Source organism: Lagenorhynchus albirostris, chromosome 17, assembly GCF_949774975.1.
Source record: "Lagenorhynchus albirostris chromosome 17, mLagAlb1.1, whole genome shotgun sequence".
Classification (NCBI taxonomy): domain Eukaryota; kingdom Metazoa; phylum Chordata; class Mammalia; order Artiodactyla; family Delphinidae; genus Lagenorhynchus; species Lagenorhynchus albirostris.
The window spans coordinates 81,713,280-81,735,469 of NC_083111.1; the positions used below are offsets into that span (position 1 = coordinate 81,713,280).

A 22,190-nucleotide genomic window follows, 5' to 3' on the forward strand; every position below is an offset into this window, starting at 1 on the left:
TCCTGGAGGTGGGGATCCTTGGAGGCCATCTGTAGGCTAGTTATCATGGGGTAGATCTTGCAAAATGTGTATATGTATATATATATATATATATATATATATATGTATATATACACACACACACACACACATATATATACGTGTGTGATTTATTCATTGAAAACTGTAAAACATGGCTGAGAAAAAGAGGTAAGTAGATTCCACACAACCCCAGTGAAATCCAAGCAGAAATTTTTGTGTGCACTAACCTTCAGTTTATATGAAAAAGCAAAGGGCAGAGAATAGTCAAACTTTTTTTTTTTTTTAAGGAGAACAAAGTTGGAAGACTCACACTATCTGATATCAAGACATACTGTAAAGCTATAATAATTAATACTGAGTGATATTGGCATAACTATAAACATACAAATAAGTGGAACAGACTAGAGAGTCCAGAAGTAGGCCCACCCATTCAAGGTTATTTGATTTTTGACAAAGATGCCACTGTAATTCAATGGAGGAAGAACTGTCTTTTCAACAAATGGTGCTGGAATAATTGGACTTCCACAAGCACAAATGTGAGCCTGTCCTGTGCTTAATACTATATACAAAAATTAAACATAGACTGAAATATAAGAGCTAAAACTGTATAACTTCTAGAAGGAAAAAACCGGGACACAAATGTTCGTAGCAGTTAGTTATAATAGCCAAAAACAGGACACAACCCAAATGTCCATTAACTGGTGAGTAGAAGACAAACTGTGGGACATCCCTACAATGGAATACTACTCAGCATTTAAGAGGAACAAACAGCTTACCCTTGCAACACTACGGCTGCATCTCAAAGGCATTATGCTAAGTGAAAGGCTACATACAAACACAAAAGGCTACATACCCTGTGATTCCACTTACATGACATTCCAGAAAAGGCAAAACTATGGGGACAAAAGATCAGTGGTTGCCTGGGGATGAGGGAGGGGGTTGACTGCAAAGGGACATAGGGGTGGTTTGGGGGGTAGATGGAAATGTTCTCTATTCCTCGCTTGTGCGAGTAAACAGCTGTGTGTCAGAAATGGAGAGCTGTTCATTTAAAATGGTAAACTGTATATAGATTATAGCTTCCTTTTCAGAGATACGGAGGTACATCCCAGACGGCCAGCCATGTGGAGACACCCAATCAGTCAGCAAGGGTAGAGCTCAGCAAGCAGTCTGGCCTAGGGTGAGACAGGATGTGCTTGAGGTCGTGTGGGTGAATGGTAGATGCCACGTGGGGAGACTGAGGCACAGTGGCAGCCTGCAGATACCACCATCAAGACTCGCAGGAGTGCAGACTCCAGAGGAGCAGTTTTCTCCCCCATTTCCATCTGACAGGACATCCATCTCCTGTGCCACAGACATTCCCCAGCAGCCCACCAAACTCTTCCTGTCTGAAAATGTGTGAGATCCACGTAAAGCAGTGCTAAAAGGGAAATCAGAATGGCGTCTGAGCTTCCACATTAAAGTAAAAAAGAGCAAAATAAGCCCAAAGCAAGCAGAAGGAAGGAAATAATAAAGACAACAAAAATCAATGAAATTGAAAACAGTAAAACATGATAAATGAATTCAAAAGCTGAATCTTTCAAAAGATTGAGATCGGTAACTTGTGGAATGACTGACAGAAGAAAAAAGGTAAATTACTAATATCAGGAATCACAGAGGATATATCACTACAGACGCCACAGGTGGTAAGAGGATAATAAGGAAGTACTACAAACAACTCTATGCATGTAAAGTTGATAAAATGGACCAATTCCTTGAAAAGCACAAACGGCCAAAACTCACCCAAGGGGAAACATAACTATTAGTGGCCCTGAGTCTATTGGAGAAATAGAATTCCTAGTCATAAACCTTCCTAGAAAGAAGTTTTCAGGCCCAAATGATTAGACAAAAACAGTCCAAGAAAATTACAGGCCAATATCCTTCATAATGTCTTCTATAAAATTTTAGCAAATCAAATTTGGCAGTACATAAAAAGAATAATGTCACAACAAATGGGATTTATCCCAGGAATGCAAGGATGGTTCAAGATTTTTTTTTTTTTTTTTTTTTTTGTGATACGCGGGCCTCTCACTGTTGTGGCCTCTCCAGTTGCGGAGCACAGGCTCCAGATGCACAGGCTCAGCAGCCACGGCTCACGGGCCCAGCCGCTCCACGGCATGTGGGATCTTCCCGGACCGGGGCACGAACCCGTGTCCCCTGCATCAGCAGGCGGACTCTCAACCACTGTGCCACCAGGGAAGCCCGGTTCAAGATTTTTAAATCAATATAATCCACCATGTTAACAATCTAGAGAAGAAAAACCACATGATCATATTATTTGATTCAGAAAAAGCATTTGACAAAATTTGACATTCGTGATATTAAAAAAAAATTCCTCAGGAAACTAGGAAAAGCAGGGCTAGCAGGGACCTTCCTCAGCTTGATACAAAAGGATCTCTAAAAAAAAACAACACACACAAAAAAAATCCCACACCTAATATCATACATAATGGTAAGACACTGAATGCTTTGCTCATAAGATCAGAACAAAGCACAAAGTCTGTTTTCACCAGTTCTAGCTAATAGTGTACTGGAAGTCCTACCCAGTACATTAAGACAAGAAAAAGAAATTAAAGGCTAACTGGGGTGAGGGTAATTGAAGCCCCAGTATCCTCAGCCTGCCATGCCTGGGGTAGAGCCTCCATTCTATAGGCGGGGGCAGAATGGGGAAGAAGACCCTCAACCTCTTGGCTGCAATCACCAGGAATTTAGCCTCTTCACCTTCAAGTTGGACAGGATGAGAAATGCTGGTGGCCTGCCCCTCAGCAAGATACAGAAAGCCTTGGTTGTAAACTGAGGGGAGAGGAATCCCCACCTCTAGGCCATAGCCTCCCAGAGTGTCATATCAATCCAGGTGAACTGATGTGAGAAAGAGGGAGTAAGTTATGGCTAAAATGCTACAGACTCACTGTTCCTACTGAGTTTTAGGTTTTCTTGAATAAATGTTTCTTCATTTGTTATATGCCTTTAGGACAATTTCCAGAGACTTTAGATGACTTAAATAAGCTTCGTTTTTTTTCTCCTTGGAGTGGTTCGCTGGATCTCCTTAGCTGCCTTCGCAGACAGAGAAACCTTGCCTTTATCTTTAGAGGATAGTTTTGCTGGATATCGAATTCTTGGCTGACAGGTTTTTTTCTTTCAGCACTTTTGGTATGTCATCCCACTGGCTTCTGGCCTGCATGGTTTCTGATGACAAATTAGCTGTTATTAGGGATTCCTTGTACATGATGGGTCTATTCTCTCTTAACTGCTTTCAAGATTCTTCCTTGGTCTTTTGCTTTCTTCAGTTTGATTATGGATATCTAGATGTGAATCTCTTTGAGTTTCTCCTTGGAATTTGTTAAGCTTCTTGGATATTTTTCATCAAATTTGGGAAGTTTTCTGCCATTATTTCTTCAGATATTCTTTCTGTCCCTTTCTCTCCTCTCCTTTATGCATATGTTGGTCTTTGGTGGCGTACCACATTGTCTCTGAGGCCTGTTCACTTTCTTCATTCTTTTCTCTTTCTGTCTCTCAGCCTAGGTAATCTCAGTTGAATATCTTCCTTCACGATTCTTTCTCATTCCTGCTTGGATCTGCTCTTGAGCCCTCTAGTGAATTTTAAATCTGAGTTGTTACACTTTTCAACTCCAGGATTTTTTTTTGTTCATATTTATAACTTCTATCTTTATTGTTATTCTTTGTTCTAAGAGATATCATTCTTATGCTTTCCTTTATTTCTTTAAATGCCATTTTGTTTTGTTCTTTGAACATATTTCAAATACCTGATTTTAAAGTCTTTGTCTAGTAAGTCCAACATCTGAGCTTCCTTAGGGACAGTTTCTTTTGGTTGCTTCTGTCCGATGTATGGGTCATACCTTGTTTCTTTGCATGTTTCATAACTTTTTGTTGAATGTTGGACTGTCCATTAATATAATGTGGCATTTGTTAAACTCAGTATCAGATTTTCTACGCTTGCCCGGATTTGTCGCTGTTTCTTGCTGTTGCTGTTTGTTTGTTTAGTGACTTTTCTGAACTAATTCTGGGCAGTTTGTGTTCTTTGTTATGTGTGGTCACTGAGTTCTCTGCCCAGTTAGCTCATTGGTCAGGGAGTAAAGGGAGCAGGAACGTCCTTCAATGCCTGGAGACAATAACCCTCCCAGCCTCTGCAGCGGACTCTGTATGTGCTGGGCGTGCCTTCACCTCCCAGCCAGGTAGTTGACACCTTGACTTTCTCCTCCACTTCCTGCTTATGCAGAGCCTCAGTCAGCCAGAGGTGAGAGGGCCTTTTCAGGTCTCTCTCAGGTGTGCACAGAGCTCTACATGGGCATGTGACTTCTAGATCCCCTGGAATATTTTGGAGCTTTTCAAAGCTCCTCTTGATATCTCATTCCCCAGCTCTTCCTTTTAAGTTTTCTGGTTAGCTTGTTTTTCCCCGTCTGCTGTCCACTGTCTTAGGCAGGCACAGGTTTCAAAATTGCCTCTAGATGTTTTCAACAAACATCCCTAGGAAAAGGCTTTTTATACTAAGAGAGCTTCCAGTCAAATCAAACAAAAACAGCCTTGCAAGTGGAACCTTCCAGGGAGTTGCCATACAGGCCTTGAAGGAGCCCCAGCCCCATTCTCACCCTGTGGCTGCCAGAATGCTGGTTCCCCCACGATTTCAGCTGTTGGTTTTCACAGCTTCGGGAAAGGAGGCGGGAACAGGGCGAGTTTGAGTGCCGCAGCTCACTGATCTTGCTGAGATTCAACCATTTCTTGAATAAACTCTCCCCATGTTGGTGCAGTCCTTTGGGTGAGTGTCAGGGTTCTGAAGAAGTTGACTGAACATTTTTTGCTCGTTTTCTTATTGCTTCTTTGGAGGAAGAAAGCTGTAGAGGTCTCTCTTCCACCATTTCTCCTCACCTCACACTTACATCTGTTTATTGTCCCGTCTTTGTCCGTGTTGAGAAGCGTTGCTGCGTCCTGGTCACCGCCACGGGGATCTTCCGGCTCTTCCCTGTCCCTCGTCCCAGGGGAGGACTGCACCCGCTCCCGGGCCCTGCCAGCACAGAGGGCTGCCTTGTCGCCCTTCCAGTAGCTTTTGGACTGAGGGCAGGAAAGAAATGGAAGAGCAGCGTAGCAATTTTTTGGGTTTTTTTTTTTGCGGTACGCGGACCTCTCACTGCTGTGGCCTCTCCCGTTGTGGAGCACAGGCTCCAGACGCGCAGGCTCAGCGGCCATGGCTCACGGGCCCAGCCGCTCCGCGGCATGTGGGATCTTCCCGGACCGGGGCACGAACCCGCGTCCCCTGCATCGGCAGGTGGACTCTCAACCACTGCGCCACCAGGGAAGCCCAGTGTAGCAGTTTTGTTCATCTCTGTTTTTTGTCTCTGTTGCCAAAAGAAAAACAAAGCTGCGTTTCTGAACGTGACTGTGTTGTTTTCCTCCAGAGTAACAGAAATCAGGTTCCCGTTTTCTTGGCTGCCTCCGTTTGGGGTCTTGGCTGTTCTTAGGGGAAATTTGCTGATTAAAGCTAGCACGAGGCCCCCTGAGGGAGGGGCCTGCCGTGCTCTGAGGTGCTTCCTGAACGGCCCTCTGCAGCCCGGGTGAGCGGGCCTCGGCAAGGGTGCTGGGTCCCAGGGAGACATCCACCCTGGGTGGGGGTACAGCCCCTGCACAGAGGCGGCTGCGTGACCCCCACGTCTCCTGGCAGAGTGGGAACAGCTTCCACGTGCTGGACCAGGGCCAGTTCGCCAAGGAGGTGCTGCCCAAGTACTTCAAGCACAGCAACATGGCCAGCTTCGTGCGGCAGCTCAACATGTGTGAGTGCGCCGCCCCGGGGCCCCACTCGCTGGCCTGGTGCAGCCCCCAGGCTCTGAGCCCTGGGTAGCCCGGGGGCGTGGCCCGGATCCCGAGCACCTGCAGGGGGAGGGGGTGTCGTGGGGGGTGTGGAGCCTCCCTGAGACCGAGACCACCCAGCCACCTCAGGCAGGGCTCCCAAGAGGGCAGTGCTGGGCATTTCCCCACTTCCCCAGCCTCCCTCGTTCTCCAGCGGGGCGGTGGCCGTGCCGGAGTGAGGGCTGGGTCCCCAGCCCTGAGGCAGCACTGCCCCACCCTGTCGCACGCAGATGGCTTCCGGAAGGTGGTCCACATCGAGCAGGGCGGCCTGGTCAAGCCAGAGAGGGATGACACCGAGTTCCAGCACCCGTGCTTCCTGCGCGGCCAGGAGCAGCTCCTGGAGAACATCAAGAGGAAAGTGACCAGCGTGAGTAGCCCTCCTCCCTCCCCCACGTCCTCGGACTTCCCTCCAGGCCGTCAGCAGGAGCAGCGTCCACCCCCTGTCCTGCTGGCCTGGCTGCACCGAGCCCTCTTCCTGCTGGCAGCCCCTCCTCCATCAGCCACCACAGCGAAGGCCCCTCCAGACCGGCAGCCCCTTGGCCCTTTCTGCTGTATCCCGCCCCCCCCAGGCCATCTCAGTGACTGCTCCCCTGGGGACCCAGGTGTCCACCCTGAGGAGCGAGGACATAAAGATTCACCAGGACAGTGTCACCAAGCTGCTGACCGACGTGCAGCTGATGAAGGGGAAGCAGGAGAGCATGGACTCCAAGCTGCTGGCCATGAAGCAGTAGGTGCTGGGACCAAGAGGCCTCCTGGGGAGCAAGCAGAGGAGGGGGAGGGGGCGCCAGCGGAGGGTCTCTCCCCCCAGTCCCGCCCCACAGGCTCCAAGACAGACGCTTCAGGCCTTCCACTCTCCAGACAGAGCTAGGTTCAGGCTTGCACAGCCTCCCACCCTGCCAGGTTGAACTCGTTTCCAGAAGGTGGGGTTGGACCCGGTTCCCATGGCAGCAAGCAGAGCTGGGCCCGGAGCAGCGGCCACGCCCTTGGGCTCCTCACGCAGCCCCGAGCGCGTGCCTGGCATCACTCAGCACGGGTGTCACCTCTCCTCAGGCCTGGGAAGCAGGAAACACTTTCGGTTCTTTCTGGAACCCCTGCCCCTGGGGCATGTGTGGCCATCACAGAACCAGCTCTAGGCTCCCCCGAGCCAGGACCCCTATGGAGGCTGGCTTAGGTCTCCTCCCATGTACTTGGGGCCCTGGGGACCTCAGGAACCCCAGCCCGGGGTGGCTGTCCATGTCTCGGTGAGGCCTCAAAGCCGCTCAGAGGGCCGGCCGTCATGCCCCCCAGACCATGGAGGATGCTCCTGGGCTCCGACTACTCACATCAGGGCCCAGCAGAAGCCCCTGGCTGGGTGATACCTGGAGATGGAACCAGGTGAACTTGGCCTCTGGGACATGGACACCTCTCAGGGTGAAGCCAGGAGGGTCTCTTGCATGTCAACAGGACATGCTGGGGGCTGAGCAGGGCTGGCCCCCTGGAGTGGCAGACCGTGGGCTGCTCAGGTGGCCCTTTCTGCTCCTCGAGGCCACCTCTGGTCCCCTCAAGGCACGGGACAACCCCCCCACATGCTGCCCTGTGGCCTGAAAGCTGTACTGCCCCCTTCCCCTGGACTCCCCTCCCATTCTCAGCCTCGGTCTAGGGAGAGTCGGCCAAGGGTGGGGGCCGCCCTCAAGGCTCTGCCACCTCGACTGTGACCGAGAAAGCCCCGGGGGTCTCGGCCCTGATCCCGGGGCGCACCAGCGGGCCCTGCCCAGGTCTCCACCACAGCCCCGCTGCCCCCGCAACTGGCACCCCTGCGCATCCTCCCTTCGCAGCGCAACAGCGCGAGGAGGGGCGGGGGCCCTGGCCTGGCCCCCAGACCGTCCCACAGCCTGTGCTCGGCTGGGGTGGGGATGGGCCGGCAGCTGGGCTTGTGACGAGACGCAGTCCCCCACGGCCCTGCTCCTGCCCGGGTGGGGTGGAGTGTCCGTGGGGCTCCCTGCAGCCCCCCGACGGCGCCTGGTCTGTTGCAGTGAGAACGAGGCCCTGTGGCGGGAGGTGGCCAGCCTGCGGCAGAAGCACGCCCAACAGCAGAAAGTCGTCAACAAGGTGCGACGCCGGCGGGCGGGGCGCGGGGTCCCTGTCTGCAGCCAGGCTGACCACCTCTCCCCTTGCAGCTCATCCAGTTCCTCATCTCGCTGGTGCAGTCGAACCGGATCCTGGGGGTGAAGAGAAAGATGTGAGGCACTAGGCATGCCCACCTCCTGTTGGCTGTGTCCTGGGGGCCGCCGAGGCCGGGGACGCAGCTAACCTGCCTCTCCCCACAGCCCGCTGATGCTGAACGACAGCAGCTCCGCGCATTCCATGCCCAAGTACGGCCGGCAGTTCTCTCTGGAGCGCATCCATGGCCCGGGGCCCTACTCGGTGAGCGGCGGGTGCCGCGCGGGGCGGGGGGTTGAGGCGGCGGCAGGTGCTGCATGTGGTCACCTCCCTCTGGTGGCAGGCTCCGTCCCCGGCCTATAGCGGCTCCAGCCTCTACCCCCCAGACGCTGTTGCCAGCTCCGGACCCATCATCTCCGACATCACCGAGCTGGCCCCCGGCAGCCCCTTGGCCTCCGCAGGCGGGAGCGTAGCTGAGAGGTGGGCCCGGCGCCTTCCCAGCAGGCGGGAGCGGGTGGGGTGGTGGAGGCGCCTGCTGACACGTGCGCCCCCTGTGCAGGCCCCTGTCCAGCAGCCCCCTGGTTCGAGTCAAGGAGGAGCCCCCCAGCCCACCTCGGAGCCCCCGGGCAGAGGATGCCAGTCCCAGCCAGCCGTCCTCCGTGGTGGAGACGCCCCTGTCCCCGACCGCCCTCATTGATTCCATCCTGCGGGAGAGCGAGCCTGCGCCGGCCGCCTCGGCCCCGGCCCTCGCCGATGCCGGGGGCCGCCCCCCCTCGCCCCGGCCTGCCTCGGCCCCCGAGAAGTGCCTCAGCGTAGCCTGCCTGGACAAGTGAGTGCCGTCCGCTCACCCACCGGCTTCTGGAAGCACGGCCGGGCCTCTGACGAGGGCTGGACACGGGCGGCCGTCAGGCCTGCGGCTTAGGGCTTGCTGGGGACCTGCGGCTTAGGGCTTGCTCGCGGACCTGGCCCTGAGCACAAAGCTCAGGGCTGGGGAGGGAGACAGATGCCAATCAGGTGGTCCCACAGCCCTTCCACTGCAGGAGCCCAGGCGTGTGGCCAGGCCGCCCTCTCCTGCAGCAGGCTGCTGGGTCCCTGTGTCTGTCCTGCTGCCCCAGAGGTGGGCAGGCGAGGGTGGGGCCTGGGGGTCTGCCTGGCCCCCACCTGCAATCCGGGGGCTCTTGTCTTTCTATCTTGCAGTGTGGCTCGCGCTCCACAGATGTCTGGGGTCGCCCGCCTCTTCCCCTGCCCCTCCTCCTCTCTACATGGCCGAGTCCAGCCAGGGTTAGCGCTGTCCCACTGGGGAGGGAGGAGGGCTCTGCCAGAGCTCGGGCCCCTCCCCAGCCGCGGACCAGACCCCAGCCCGGCTGGGAGCACTCAGCCCTGCCTGGTGAATGGGCGCCCCAGGCCCTCTGCGACAGGGACTGGCCCCCCGGGCTCTGGGGCCCCAGCCAGCACCCTGAGTTGCTGACTGACAGAGGGTGGCCCAGGTGTTGTGCTGACTGGCCTCCTCTAAGGAGAGGGCAGGGCCTTTTGGTTCGCAGCCACCAGGCCTGGTCTTTCCTGGCGGGCACCGGGGGAGAGGCTGGCCCAGCCACCGCCGAGCACGGCTCCTCGCCGCCTCCTGCTGTCTTCCGGTGCAAAGGCCCAACCTTACCGAGCCTGAAGATCTGGGCGCCCACCCCATTCTGAGCACTGAACTCCTCCTTGGCCCTCCTGCCATCTTGGCCCAGCCTAAAGTGCTGCCAGAGGCCTTACGGGGCCTCACGGTGACCGGGGACGGCAGGGCCTGAGCCACTCCCCCGGGGTGGCCAAGGATCCCGGCCCTGTGCACACTGCCCCGCCGGGCCCGGGCTGGCAGCGCAGAGGGGCCCTGCCTTGGAGGGCCTCCCGTGTGCCCGAGCAGGGTGGGTGGTGGCCGAGGGGAGCCCTTCTCTGGCAGGCGGGTGTGAGCGCTGGCAGGAAGGTGCCTGGGTGGGGACGCCCGGGGTGCCGCTTCACCCGATTCCCTCCGTCTGGCCAGGACCGAGCTCAGCGACCACCTGGATGCCATGGACTCCAACCTGGACAACCTGCAGACCATGCTGACAAGCCACGGCTTCAGCGTGGACACCAGCACCCTGCTGGACGTGAGTCCCGGCCCCGCCCCGGCCCGGCCCTGCCCCCCCCCCCCCCGGCCCGGCCCCGCCCCCCGCCCCGCCCACAGGCACAGCCTGACTGCCCTCCCTTCCCTGCAGTTGTTCAGCCCTTCGGTGACAGTGCCTGACATGAGCCTGCCCGACCTTGACAGCAGCCTGGCCAGCGTGCGTAGAGCATGGGGGTGGCGGGGTGGCGGGGGAGAGGATCCGGGAACCCTCACCACGCTCCCTCCGCCCCAGCAGATCCAGGAGCTCCTCTCTCCCCAGGAGCCCCCCAGGCCTCTTGAAGCAGAGAGCAGCAGCCCTGACTCAGGTGAGCTGAACCTGCCCGCCCCGGCCCCCGCCCCCGCCCCGTGCCCTCGCGCCAGCACGCTGACCTGCCCGCCCCCCACCCCAGGGAAGCAGCTGGTGCACTACACGGCCCAGCCCCTGCTGCTGCTGGACCCTGGCTCCGTGGACGTGGGGGGTGGCGACCTGCCGGTGCTCTTCGAGCTGGGAGACGGCTCCTACTTCTCCGAGGGGGATGACTACACAGACGACCCCACCATCTCCCTGCTGACGGGCTCGGAGCCCCCCAAAGCCAAGGACCCCACTGTCTCCTAGAGGTCCCAGGAGGAGGGCCGGCCTGCGCCCCACACACCCCCACCCCACCCCCACCCCCCAGTGCAGGGCTGGTCTCAGTAGTACCGGGCCGGCTGGGCGGGCATGGCCCCCAGTCAGCACCGAGGGCCCAGCCCCATGAGCAGTTGCCTGCTGGGGCCTTCACGGCCACACTCGGACTGACCGGTACGCGGGTGCTCATAGAATTGTATTTTGGATTTTTACACGAGAGTCCCCCCTTTCCCCTTCTGTAGAGATATACAGGCATATACGTGGACGGACGGACAGACGAGACAGAGATCTATAAACGACGGGCTGTGTGTGTGGCCTCCCTGTCTCTTTCCTCCCGCGGGGGTCCTGGGGTGGGGGGGGGGTGAGGAGGGACACAGGGGTCTCAGAAGGGGCTGGAGGGAGGGTAGATGGGCACAGCACACCTGATCCTGAGCCTGCCTGGCTCCACTGGGCCATGTCCATGCAGAAGTCTTTATTAAAGGACCGGGGAGGGGTCAGAGGGCCCCTAGGAACTCCATTGCCAGGTCTGCACCAGCTGGGACACAGGTGGGTGCACCGTTGTGTATCTGCCCAGCAGAGCCACCTCTGCTCTGCACTCATGTCACGAGGGGCCGGGCTGGCTTTGGCAAAAGGGAGGCGCGGGGTCTGGCAGAGGGAGGCGGTGGGAGCACAGCACCGCCCCTGCGCCAGGCAGCCACTGGTGAGCACGTGCGTGCAGCACGGGGAAGGGGCCAGAGCAGCGCACCCGACGTCCTGCCCCACCCGCCTCACGCGCTGCTCACCATTCTCCCAGCAGCCGCCAGGAGGCAAGGGTCGGGGAGATGCGGCCTGTAACCCCTTGGACTCAAAGGGCACCCCCAGGTGGCCTCCCTCTCCCCAAACCACCACCATGACCCAGAGGAGGCGAGGACCCGGGGCTGAGCAGCTTCTGGTTGGGGCAGGGGCAGCATGGCTCCGAGACCAGCACCCAGTCACCTCCTCAGACGCCCACCTTGTTGGGCTGTGGCTGTACGTCAGGGCACACGTGGCCCGGCACAGCCTCGGGGTTCCACCAGAGGTGGGGACAGGAGCCCGGGGCTGCCCCCACCTCCCTGGCAAGCTCTGGGAGCAAGGTATCCCGAAGGCCACACTGAGGATGTATCAAGTGGACCATCCAGCCCAGTCAGTGCCAGGAAAACTGGGCAGGGCTGGGAGGGGGCCGGGGAGGCCTCAAGCCAGCAGTTATCAGGGAGGCCACTGAGAGGGAGGCCCAGGACGAGGGTTGGGTCAGGCCACCTGCCTCATCCCAGAGGCCCAGAGCCCACCCCAGGTGAGCGCCCCAGCACGTGGCTGCCCCTCCCCAGGGGCCTGGGCACTTGGCCTTTGTGTCCTCTGCAGCCTTGCCTTGGAGTCTCGAGTCAGTCCTGATTCTCGGCCCTCTCGGCCTCCGGCCCCACCCCAAGCTGAAGTCCACTTCTGGGGAGCCCTCAGGCACACGGGGCCTGGGAGTTCTGAGGCCCCACCTTGTAGGACAAGAAGTCTCGGGATGCAGGGAGGTTGTGTCCTATGCCGCGCACCCCCTCCCCCCAGCCCAGCCACAGCCAGGCAACTGCTCCAGGCCCTGGGATGCCGAAGGGACCCAGATCCCCCTCCCGTGGTCCAGCCCAAGGAAGGCCGCCCCCGCGGGACTGGGACGGCCACCGCCTCCCAGCAGCCCCGTGCCCCGGAGGCTGAGGGAGCTCGCTGTGGACAGCGCTTTATTGACACATTCAGACCCCGGGCAGGATCGGCACAGCTCCCGAGTGCTGGCACCTCCCACGGGCCCAGTCTGCCGCCCCTGAGGGGGCAGGAGGGTGCCCCATAGGGGCAGAGGGCAGCTCGAGCAGCCAGGCCTCTCCCCAGCACACAGGTGGGGGGCCGGCTCCCGCCGCGGGCAGTGAGGCAAGGCGGGCAGCCGCAGCAGGGAGGGCCGGCCCGGAGCGGCTCAGGCCGCGGCCGTCGGGGCCTCGTGGTTGAGCACGTAGTAGTCGTGGACGTACATGAGCACCGCCACCGGCTGCCCGATGATGATGGTCAGCCACACGGCCGCGTTGCCGTAGTTGCCGCGGAAGAAGCGGCCCACTATCCAGGCCAGTGGGATCTGGGGACACGGGGGCCCGGTTAGCAGGCCTCAGCGACCACGGGGCTGGCTCCCGGGCGCGGAGCGGATGCCCGGCCACGCGGGGTGCTCACCTGAGCCATCATGCCCGTGAAGGCCCAGAGGCGGAACATGCGCAGAGGGACGCTCACCAGGTACTGGGTGGGGGCGAGAGGGGCGTCAGCTTACCCCTCGGCCACCCCCGCCCGAGGTGGGGCAGACGCGCCCACAGGGCACTGACCTCGTGGAAGAAGGCCGAAGCCAGGAACACCCCCGTCCTGGCTACCCACTTGCTGCTGCCCTTCCGGAGCATGGGCTTGTAGAAGTGTCTGCAAAAGGGAGCAGCCGTGGGGCGGGCGGCCGTGGGGCGGGCGCCCGGGCCATGTGCCGCCCGCCTGCTGGCTGCAGCGCCCACACCCACCTTAGGCACCACTTGTGTACGGGGATGTTCCAGTTCTGCCAAAAGTAGGTGACGGACTCAGAGTTCCTGGGGGTCCGGAGACGGCGGGTGACCGGGCTGCGCCAGGGCCCTCCCCCCCCAGCCCCCGGCCCCACACCCAAGGCCACCCACCACCAGTCCCGATAGAACTCCCGGTCTCCGAAGTGCATGAGCTCGGCCACGGCGTTAAGGCAGGAGTGGAACAGCCAGTAGAAGAAGATGAGCCAGATGAGGTGGTTGGGGACCTGCGGGGAGGCGCGTGCCAGGTTCCAGAACACCACCACCCCGCCCCCCCCATGCCCCAACCCGCCAGGCTGCTCACCGCCAGCTTCAGGAGGCGCTCGATGATGCGGGAGTGGTCCATGTCCTGCAGAGACAGGGTGCCGCTGGCTCCCTCGGCCCCGCCCTCAGACCCCACCCCGCGAGGGCCTGCCTGCTCACCTTGAAGGGCTTCATGGAGTTCTGGATGGTGGGGACCATCCACTGCAAAGAGGGCAGGGTGTCAGCTCGCTGGCCGCCCGAGCTACCCTCCTCCAGCAACTCCCCCACCCCGCGCAGCGCAGCCCCCAGCCCAGCCCGCGTACCTGCTGAATCAGCCCCACCATGAGCTGCGTGAGGAACAGCTGGAGGAGGAAGCAGAGAACAGCGGGCTGAACCCCCCAGTGCCCCGTGGCCCCCCAGCCCGCGAGGGCCCCAGCCTCCAGCCTCACCATCTCAAGGAGCCGACGCAGCAGGAAACGCTTTCGGATGCGGGCGGAGCGGGGGAAGTTGAGCTCGTAACACAGGGTGGGGGCAAAGAGGAAGTAGTACAAATCTGCAACAGGAGGGTGGGGCTAGCAGGCCGAGGCCCCGGCCCCCAGCAGCGCCCCTCCCCCAGGCCCTGGCAGGGTTCTCACCTCGGTAAGTCAGGTTGTCAGGGTAGCTCACGGTGCACTGGGCGGCTCCCCCGTTGGCCTTCTTACCCGCAGCAGCTACGAGCAAGTGGCAGGGCGGGGTGAGGCTGCGATGCTGCCCGGGTCCAGCCCCACAGCAGGTGGCAGCCCCGGGTGGCCCCAGCCCCAGGCAGCCCCTCACCAGCCTTGGCCTTGGCCCTAGCCCTGCGCTGCTGTCGGCACCACAGGTTGACGTCCCGATAGGAGAACAGCTTGAGGAAGAGGATGGTGTACGCCATCAGAGCCAGCACGGAGCCCACTGCAGGAGAGGCAAGCTCAGGCCATGCACCTCCCACACTGGCCACAGGAGAGCCACGGCCACAGGGGCAGCCCCTGTGGCTCGCCTAGGTCTCTCCTACGGGCCCCAGAGACAGGTTGGGATGGGGCTGAGATGGGTGGCCCACCTGGAGTGATGGACTCAAGCAGTAAGGCCACAGCCGCCGGGAAGCAGAGAACAGTGGCCAAGTTGGCCACGTGCAGCAGCAGCCCTGCTGGCTCCGTCAGGGCACCCTGAGGTGGCGGGGGGGAAGCACAGCGCTCAGCCGGGGGCCCTCACTCCCCGGCCAGAGGGTCTCCCTAGGGCATGGCTGCCAGGCCTGTGGTGCAGCCCCTCCCGGGAAAGCCACACACAGCCCCAAAGCCTGGATGAGACACAGTGGGCCGGGCTGCTGGTCTGCCCTAAGTCTGGCTGGAGAGGAGCAGACCTCCGGGCAGGGCGAGGGTGGGCGTGAGGGTGCTGCTCACCACAGCCAGGCGCTTCTCCACCTGGAACGCAGCCACGGCAAAGACGTTGGCCACTGAGGAAAGAAGCGCCACAGGGCAGGTTCAGGCTCGGGTCAGCCCCGTCCCCACCCGAGGCCTCCTGGGCACTCAGCTCACCAATGACCAGGCACAGGGCGGGCCAGCTGTAGGGGTCCTTCAGAAACAGAGACACCACCTGGATGGGATCCACCAGGATGCCGTACCTGCGGATGGGCAGGTGGGGGATGAGGGTCTGAGCGGGGGAGAAGGGCGGGGCCTGAGCTGGCAGTGGGTGGGGCAGGGCCAGGGCCCACTCACTTGATGAGGTTCTCTAAAAATAACCGCGCATTGCTCAAGACCTGCAAGAGAGAGAGAGGGACACGACTCCGTCACCTCTGGCCCCGGAACAGCCACCCCAGCTCCTCCCGGCACCCGTGGGTCCCAGCAGCAGCCTCCACCCTGCAGGCCCAGCCCTGCCTGACCTCACGCCAAGCTCCAAGACTCGCCAGCCACCCCGCAGACGCCAGCGCAGGGGCGGGAAGCCCCTCGGCACTGCCCCCAGCACGCCAACAGGAGCCGCCCCGACACCAGGCATCTCCCAGATGCCTGTGTCTTCAGCAGCAGACAGAGACCCACGCCGTCCAGCAGCCCGCACCCATCCCACCGAGCTGGTGAGGGCCCCAAGGCCACAGCAACAGTCCCAAAGTCCAAGCCTGCCGGATGGAGCCACGACCCACGCCCAGGGCGCCGCCCTGCCAGTCAGGCCAGTCCTCGCAGAGCCCAGCTGTGTGGCAGGCGCTGCACCGGGAGTGCCCACGCCCTGTGGGCCAGAGTCCTGAGGGGCCGGGGGAAGCTGGGCCTGGAACGCCACACTGTGACTCACGCCCCTGCCCGCCTCGGCCATTCCTGCGGCAACAGCAGCTGAGGATGGAGCCCCATCACAACAAGCTCTTGCCTTAGCCGGTGGCTGGGGGCCTGGCTTTCCTCTGCAGGGACGGGGACCTGCTCCCTCACCCCACAAGGCACAGGCCCCATGCAGGTTACAGAAGGGTCCGCAGAAAAGTGATGCTTCTCCAGGGGACACTGGTGGGGCCCCTTACCTGGCAAGGTTCACGAGGAGGTGAACAAGCTCAGAGATGCAGGGGCCAGCTGCCACACCCTCTCCCAGTCACACGCCTGAGCGGCCAGCTTACCAGGACACACGCGGTCCTACAGTGTCACCCCACCTGGCGGTGGCCTGTCCTGAGAGCTCACAGCAGGCGAGAGCTGGAGCTGCAAACAGGCAGCACCCACCTGGAGGCCCAGGCTGCAGAGGGGACGCAGCGCGGGATGCGCGTCTCCTACAGGAAGGGTGTGGCAGAGGTACCAGAAGCAGGGGGAAGGCTTTGGGGCGACACCAAAGGGCCAGGCAGGCCCAGGGGCTGCAGGGGAGCAGACAGTGCCGCCCAGGCAGCTGAGGGCCCGCCCCACACGACCCCCTCTTCACAAACCCAGCCTCGGCCGGCAACGGCCTCCAGAGACCAGGGACACGTCATCTCCTGGGTCTGGGCTGGCCAATGGCCCGCCCTCCCCTTGCCCAGCCAGCTTCTCACCCACCAGGCTGCATGGTGCCCCACAGCTCCCCAGGGAGCCTCCTGGGGCCACAGGCAGGGAAGGTGCGGGAGCCCCTTGCACACGGGCAGCCGCGGGAGCCACGCCCAAGACAGGCAGACACGTCGGGTGGAGGGTCAAGGGTGATGTGCCACGTCAGCCCTGAGTGGCGGGGGCAGAGCCCAGAGAGGCCCCTGCCCCCTGCCCCGCCCGAAGGCTGTACCCTGGAGCGCTGGACTCTAGCTGCCAAATGCGGAGGAGCGGGGCCCCTGAAGCAGTGGCCTCGACCAGGCCGCAGAGCGAGGCAGGCGCGGGGCTCCCCACTCTCACCCTCCTGAGACTGAGGGAGGGGAGCCCGGGGCCAGAACCGTATTCTCACCCCTGCTCCTCCAAGTCCGGGCCTGCCCGGGGGCTCCACGCCCATGAGGGCCATTCGGAACAGAAGAGGAAACTCTTCGCGGAGCCCCAAGACCACTCACACGCGCTGCCAGGAGGCCCTGCGCCCACAGCACCCCTTCCACAGCCCCAAGGCCCACCAGCCCATCTACTCCTTCCTGCCCCCACGCCAAGCCAGAGAAGCCCCTCAGGAGACCCCAGCCCCTCGGGCACAGCCCACGGCACAAAGGCTCCCACGCTAGCCCTGCAGGCGTCTCCTGGGATTCAACAGGGACAAGGGTTGAGTGCGTGCCCTCCGGGAGCCCAGTATACGGCCGCTGCAGGCACCGCCACCGCGATCCCCCTCCACTCAGCCCAGCCACAAAAGCTCTGGCCACCCGCCCCAGGGGGCAGAGCTCGTGCCCCGCCTGGCCACAGGGACACCTGCTGCAAGATGCCACCCTACTTACCAGCATCACCACACACCAATTCAGGATGCCACGGTAGTTGTTGAAGCCACTGTCAGAGCTGAACAGAGAATCCTGCAGGCGGTGGCACCTGGAAAGCAGGAGTGGGCACCCGCAGAGCCCAAGGCAGTGAGAACCTCGAGCGAGGCCCAAAGCAGGCCCATGCCTCCCAGCACTGGCAGACACCTGTGAACCTGGCCACACCCAGCCCCTCACTCTGGGCAGCGCACGCCCATCTGCCCACCAGCCTACTCCCCAACTGTCACCAGAGAGGGGCCAGGCCGTGCCAAGCTCTCAGGAACACCCAGAGGCCTGCCGCTCCACACTGCGGGTGGGCGGGGCACGCCACAGGCAGGAGCTGGCTACGGGGCGGCTGGAGTCCCCCAGGCTGGGAGCACCCCTCCCCCCGCAGCTGCCTCTGGTTGCCGCCACCCTCGCTGGCTAAGGAGTGCTGATGGCCCACAGGAAAAGTCCACCCCAGGGGTCCGGGGGCCCATCCGGCAATGCTGGACAGATGGGGGGGGTGCGAATCTGCCTTTGCAGTCAGCCCAGCCCACCACCCAGTGAGCCAAGGGCCCCACTCCAACCGCCTCCTCCCTCCATCTGGCCCACACAGGTCCCAGCGGGCACCGGCACCCAGGCACTGGACGCCTGATGGCAGGGAGGTCTACAGTAGAAGCCAGCGGAGGCGCTTTCGGTGCCCCCCGCCCTTGAGCGCTCCCACCCAGCGCCGGGGCTGGGGGACACAGACGCAGACCCTCACGTCCCTGCCTGACCCTCAGGGCGAGGCAGAGGTGGAGGGGCCACAGCACGGCGGGGCAAGGCTCAGACCTCGTGCCGGTCCTTGGCGGCAGCCCCGCCTCACCCCGAGTGCCCTGCCACCAGGAGGCCTTCCACGGCATTGAGCAAGGCCTCCGGTTTTGTAAGAGAAGCCAGGGCCTCCCCTTCCCTCCTGTGGACACAGCTCCACCTCAAGAGGCAGCTGGGGCACAGGAGAAGACAGGGCCTCCGGGGGTGGCCCTGCCTCTGTGGCAGGCCTGGCTACGGCTGGGGTCAGCACTCAGACAGCCGCACCCAGGAGATGAGGGCCAGGGAGGACGAGACACCACTCAGCATCTTCAGCCAGGGCAGTGCTGACGGTCTGACCTCTGCCTTCCCAGACCGAGGTCTGCCCCCACCTGGCCCACCCGCCTCTCCCGGTCACAGCCCTGGCCTCCTCGCACCTGCCCTCCAGCGCCATCCTGGAGCACGCGCAGCGGGGCTGTGAGCTCCACCCCAGGCGCTCTGCCTTTCGAAGAGGCAAGCAGAGCTCCAAGGCCCAGCTCCCCAGACAGGACAGTCTCTGGGCCTCTCCACTGGCCGGGCTTGCCCAGAACCCTCCCCCAAATTCAAGCCCAGTCGCTTTTACTGGAAGCGTCCCAAAGCCACCTCATGCTACAAGCTGCCAACCGCCATCTGCATGTCCACGCCCGGCTCGACACGCCCAGGGGACTGTTTCACAACAGCGTGACCCCTGCCCGCTTTGGGCCACCGAGAAGACCACGCTGACTTTATCTGCAGCAATCTCTAAGATGAAACTGGGGGTGAGGGAGCGGTGGCATTTTCCAAACCTGACAACAAGTAACATTATAAAAGCTCTCCCAGATCGCTGCTGTCAAGCTCCTAAGGCCTTCCCCAAGCCACCCACACCCGCCCCTCAGGTCCCTCCACCGGCCTTCTGACGACCCCCAACCCAGGCAGCTCTGTGCCCCCAGAGGTCGGAGGGCCCGACCCAGGGAAGGAAGCCCACCGCCCACCAATCCCCCCAGAGGTCCAGCCTTGCCGAAGCAGTCAGCTGCAGTGGACCAGAGGGCACCAGGCATGGTTGGCATGGACGCGGGGCCTGGCCGCCTTGCCCAGAGCTCTGTCCCCCTCTCCCCTACTGCAGGCGCTGCCCACGCCTCTGTGCCCTCCAGCGGCCTGCCCACCTGCTCCCAAGTCCCACCCAGCCAGCAGGGCCATTCTAACTCATCACAGGTATCACCTCTTTCACCACCTCACACCAGCACTGGAGGCGGGCACACAGGGAAACTGAGGCTCACTGAGGTTCAAAGTCTGCCCAGAGGCACAGCCCCAAGTGTGGACCACACACGCGGGACCACACGGTCCAGCTCCAGGGCCAGTTAGAACAAGGAGGGCAGGGCGCCAGCTCGCCTCCCAGCTGCCACCCCCTTGGCACTTCCTCCAGTTGGGTGGGCTCCCCGTGTCCTCAGTCCCTGCTAGAGGGGGAGAAACAGAGGACACCCCAGAGACAAACCCCTGGGAGAGCCCCACGACAAGAAGGCCCCGCCTGGAGGGCCCGTGAACCAAGGGCTGGAGAGCGCACAGGCGAGTGTGGTGCACCTGAAAGGAATGAGCTGAGAGGCAGGGCTAGAGGGGCGGCCCTCCTTCCGGCCCCACCCAGAGCGTGACCGCCCCGGCCAGGCCAAGGTGAGCAGGAAGTGTCGGGAGGGGAGGGAGGAAGAAGGGGGAGGAACAAGCAGGGAGGAGAGGCGGCAGGTGAGAGGAAGATGACGGGGAGGAGGGGCGGCGGAGGCCAGATGCCAAGCGGGCAGACAGAGCAAGGCCTGGTTCTGCCCCAGGAGACCCAACCCCTGCGGTATCTGGCATGAGGGACAAGCGCACAGAGCCTGTGTGTCCTGCAGACCCGAGGGGACTGTGGCCCATCCCTGCCACCTCCAGCTCCTCTTCCCAAGGGTCCCAGCCTGGACGGTGGGCAGTCGGGGCTCCTGCTGGCTCAGCCCAACTAGCAGGAGCACAGGGCAGGCTTCTGGCCACCTGAGCTGCGTAGAGCAGGAAAGTGACTGCCCGCCCAGGGTGCCAGCTTGGCCCAAAGCGGGCGCCCTCCCCCCATCTCATACAAAATGACCCAAACCCCACCCCTCCAGACGGAGATGGAGCCAGCCACGCCCCTGCCTCCTGGAGAGGATAACGTGGGGAGGTGGCAGAGGGGACTCCAGGACACTCCTATCCTTTGCATCCTCCCTCAGTCCCACCTCAGGCCCACAGGAAGCCAGCACCCCTCAGGAGAGCCGCCCTCATGAACTCTGCGCCAGACCTTTGCCCACACTGCTCAGTGCTGAGATTATCTTATCTCCCAGGTGAACTGTGCGCACCCCAAGGGCAAGGACAGCGCCTGCACCACGGCTGCCTTTGCCCATCCCCTCCCCACAGTACCCAGTGAAGAAAGCCTCGGTTCTTCTTTCATGAGAGAGCAAATCCTTGCCAACCCACTGACAGGTTGCCCACTTCCTCCTTGATAATCTCTAGCTCTGGAGCTGCTTCCAAAGCCAGAGTCCCTGAGGGCCCCTGGGCCGGGAAGGCTCCGGTGGGGGGAGGGGGCGTGGAGGACGGCAAAGCGACCGCCTGGAGCCAGCTGCAGGACTTAGCCAATGCCCAGGTGGGCCAGGTCCTCGCCATCAGCCACAGCGTGCTCCCCACCCGCTTCCCATGAGTCCTTCAGCTAAGCAAGGAGACCACCTGTGGGTGTGCCCACTTCAAACCCTTCTCCTGTACCCCAGCCAGGGGTGAGAGTCCCAATACAGGACCCATCTCTGACCCTAGAGCAGGCATTTGTGCTGGTAATATAAGCAGGACCCCAGGCCAATCAATCGCTGGGTAAAGGATGAGGGACCTTTGTGAAGACCATTCTTGGGAGGGTCTGCAAGGAATGAGAAACCCTCTCGCATTGCCCCCTGCCCCTTTCCTCAGGCAGTCCCAAGCTTCTGCTGGCCCACTCCCCAGCCAGCCCACCCTCCTCTGGGAGCCTTATCTACCCACAAGGCACCCCTCATAGCCCTCAGGAGGGGCCCCCTTCATCACACACCGCCAGACGCCATCCATCTCCTTCCAGGAAGAAGACAGTACGGGTGGCTGGAACCAGCCCACCTCGGGCTCCAGGTTCTGGGCTCACCCTGGGAAAGAGCCTCAGGACCCACCTAAAGATGGGCAGGGGGGGGCGTCTGGAAGCTGGGCCGGCTCCCCTCGGCGCCCCCACCTGTGTGACTCTGTCAGGCGACCCTCCACCCCTAACCTCTCCCTAAGTTTCCCCGCGGAGGCCCAAGGGGCACACCTGTCCACGCAAAGTCCGGAAGCCAGGCTCTCGGGCTCGGAATCCGAGCTGCGGCGGACACGCCTGGGGGGACAGCGAGGGTCGCGCAGGCCCCGGGTCGGGGTCAAAGGTTAGGGGTCAGGCGCACCGCTACCTCAAATCCCACTGGCCGCTGCCCACGTCGACGTCTCCGTCCTTGTCCTTCTCCGGGGCAGGCGCGTCCCCCCCGGCGCCCACGTCCCGTACCTCCTCTTCCGCCGCTGCCGCCGCGGGCCCGCTGCCGCCCTGGCTCGAGGGCCGCGACCCCGTCCTCCGGCGCCGGGAGCCGCTCGCGCCGCTGCGATCGCCCATGGCCTCAGCCCGCACCCAGCCGCGGCGGAGTCGTGGTCCACCGCGCTCGCAGCGCCCGAGGCCCGAGGCCCCGCCTCCGGTCCCTCGGCCAGAGGCCGCCACCGCCCCCTGTCGGCCGCCGTAGCCTGCGCCGCCAATCAGCGCGCAACCGCCGGGTCCTCCCCGAGCCCGCGGCAGCGTCGCTCCCGGAGCTGCTAACTGGCCCGTGGCCGCGGCGCGCGTCCATTTGTAGTCCGCTGGCGCGCGGGGCACGCTGGGAGTTGTAGTCTCATGGCGCAAGCCGGAGC

At 61.7% G+C, this 22,190-nt stretch overlaps 2 protein-coding genes across 10 annotated transcripts in view; one reads left to right on the forward strand and one right to left on the reverse strand.

Moving 5' to 3' along the window:
- The window catches only part of HSF1 (heat shock transcription factor 1), a 19,981-nt gene extending 8,869 nt beyond the window's left edge, over positions 1 to 11,112 (forward strand). The window contains exons 2-14 of one of the 8 annotated variants that reach the window (XM_060128211.1): positions 5,732 to 5,840; positions 6,147 to 6,283; positions 6,486 to 6,643; positions 7,929 to 8,004; positions 8,073 to 8,134; positions 8,223 to 8,319; positions 8,399 to 8,535; positions 8,615 to 8,884; positions 9,253 to 9,336; positions 10,076 to 10,181; positions 10,290 to 10,355; positions 10,434 to 10,503; positions 10,588 to 11,112. In XM_060128211.1, coding sequence (XP_059984194.1) covers positions 5,732 to 5,840; positions 6,147 to 6,283; positions 6,486 to 6,643; positions 7,929 to 8,004; positions 8,073 to 8,134; positions 8,223 to 8,319; positions 8,399 to 8,535; positions 8,615 to 8,884; positions 9,253 to 9,336; positions 10,076 to 10,181; positions 10,290 to 10,355; positions 10,434 to 10,503; positions 10,588 to 10,793 — 1,578 coding nt within the window. In that variant the 3' untranslated portion in view covers positions 10,794 to 11,112. Of the gene's footprint in view, positions 1 to 5,731; positions 5,841 to 6,070; positions 6,284 to 6,485; positions 6,644 to 7,928; positions 8,005 to 8,072; positions 8,135 to 8,222; positions 8,320 to 8,398; positions 8,536 to 8,614; positions 8,885 to 9,252; positions 9,337 to 10,075; positions 10,182 to 10,289; positions 10,356 to 10,433; positions 10,504 to 10,587 lie in introns of all 8 variants that reach the window. The other 7 variants (XM_060128214.1, XM_060128212.1, XM_060128209.1 and 4 more) reach the window with 7 other exon arrangements.
- A 1,409-nt stretch (positions 11,113 to 12,521) lies between these two features.
- DGAT1 (diacylglycerol O-acyltransferase 1) lies at positions 12,522 to 21,989 on the reverse strand. Of its 2 annotated transcripts, none has more exons than XM_060127512.1 (17): positions 21,707 to 21,989; positions 17,466 to 17,553; positions 15,349 to 15,389; positions 15,169 to 15,254; positions 15,034 to 15,086; positions 14,694 to 14,799; positions 14,432 to 14,548; positions 14,254 to 14,328; positions 14,068 to 14,171; positions 13,942 to 13,980; positions 13,799 to 13,840; positions 13,680 to 13,724; positions 13,490 to 13,602; positions 13,340 to 13,405; positions 13,160 to 13,247; positions 13,014 to 13,076; positions 12,522 to 12,921 (listed from the first exon to the last, which is right to left on the reverse strand). In XM_060127512.1, exons 1-17 carry the CDS (start codon positions 21,901 to 21,903, stop codon positions 12,766 to 12,768), a joined length of 1,479 nt encoding a protein of 492 aa, XP_059983495.1. In that variant the 5' UTR covers positions 21,904 to 21,989; the 3' UTR covers positions 12,522 to 12,765. The 2 variants fall into 2 exon arrangements, with proteins under 2 accessions (XP_059983495.1, XP_059983496.1); XM_060127513.1 differs by lacking the exon at positions 21,707 to 21,989 and adding an exon at positions 18,686 to 19,079.
- Between the last annotated feature and the right edge of the window lie 201 nt (positions 21,990 to 22,190).

Bases quoted from the DNA above. Each gene is read 5' to 3' on its own strand.
- DGAT1 (XM_060127512.1), bottom strand. From the start codon at position 21,903: ATGGGCGATCGCAGCGGCGCGAGCGGCTCCCGGCGCCGGAGGACGGGG. The intron at 17,554-21,706 runs GTAGCGGTGCGC...CCTGCTTTCCAG, and splicing joins AGCGGCCAGTGGGATTTGAG to GTGCCACCGCCTGCAGGATT. The intron at 13,077-13,159 runs GTCAGTGCCCTG...GCCCCCACCCAG, and splicing joins CTTCGGCCTTCTTCCACGAG to TACCTGGTGAGCGTCCCTCT.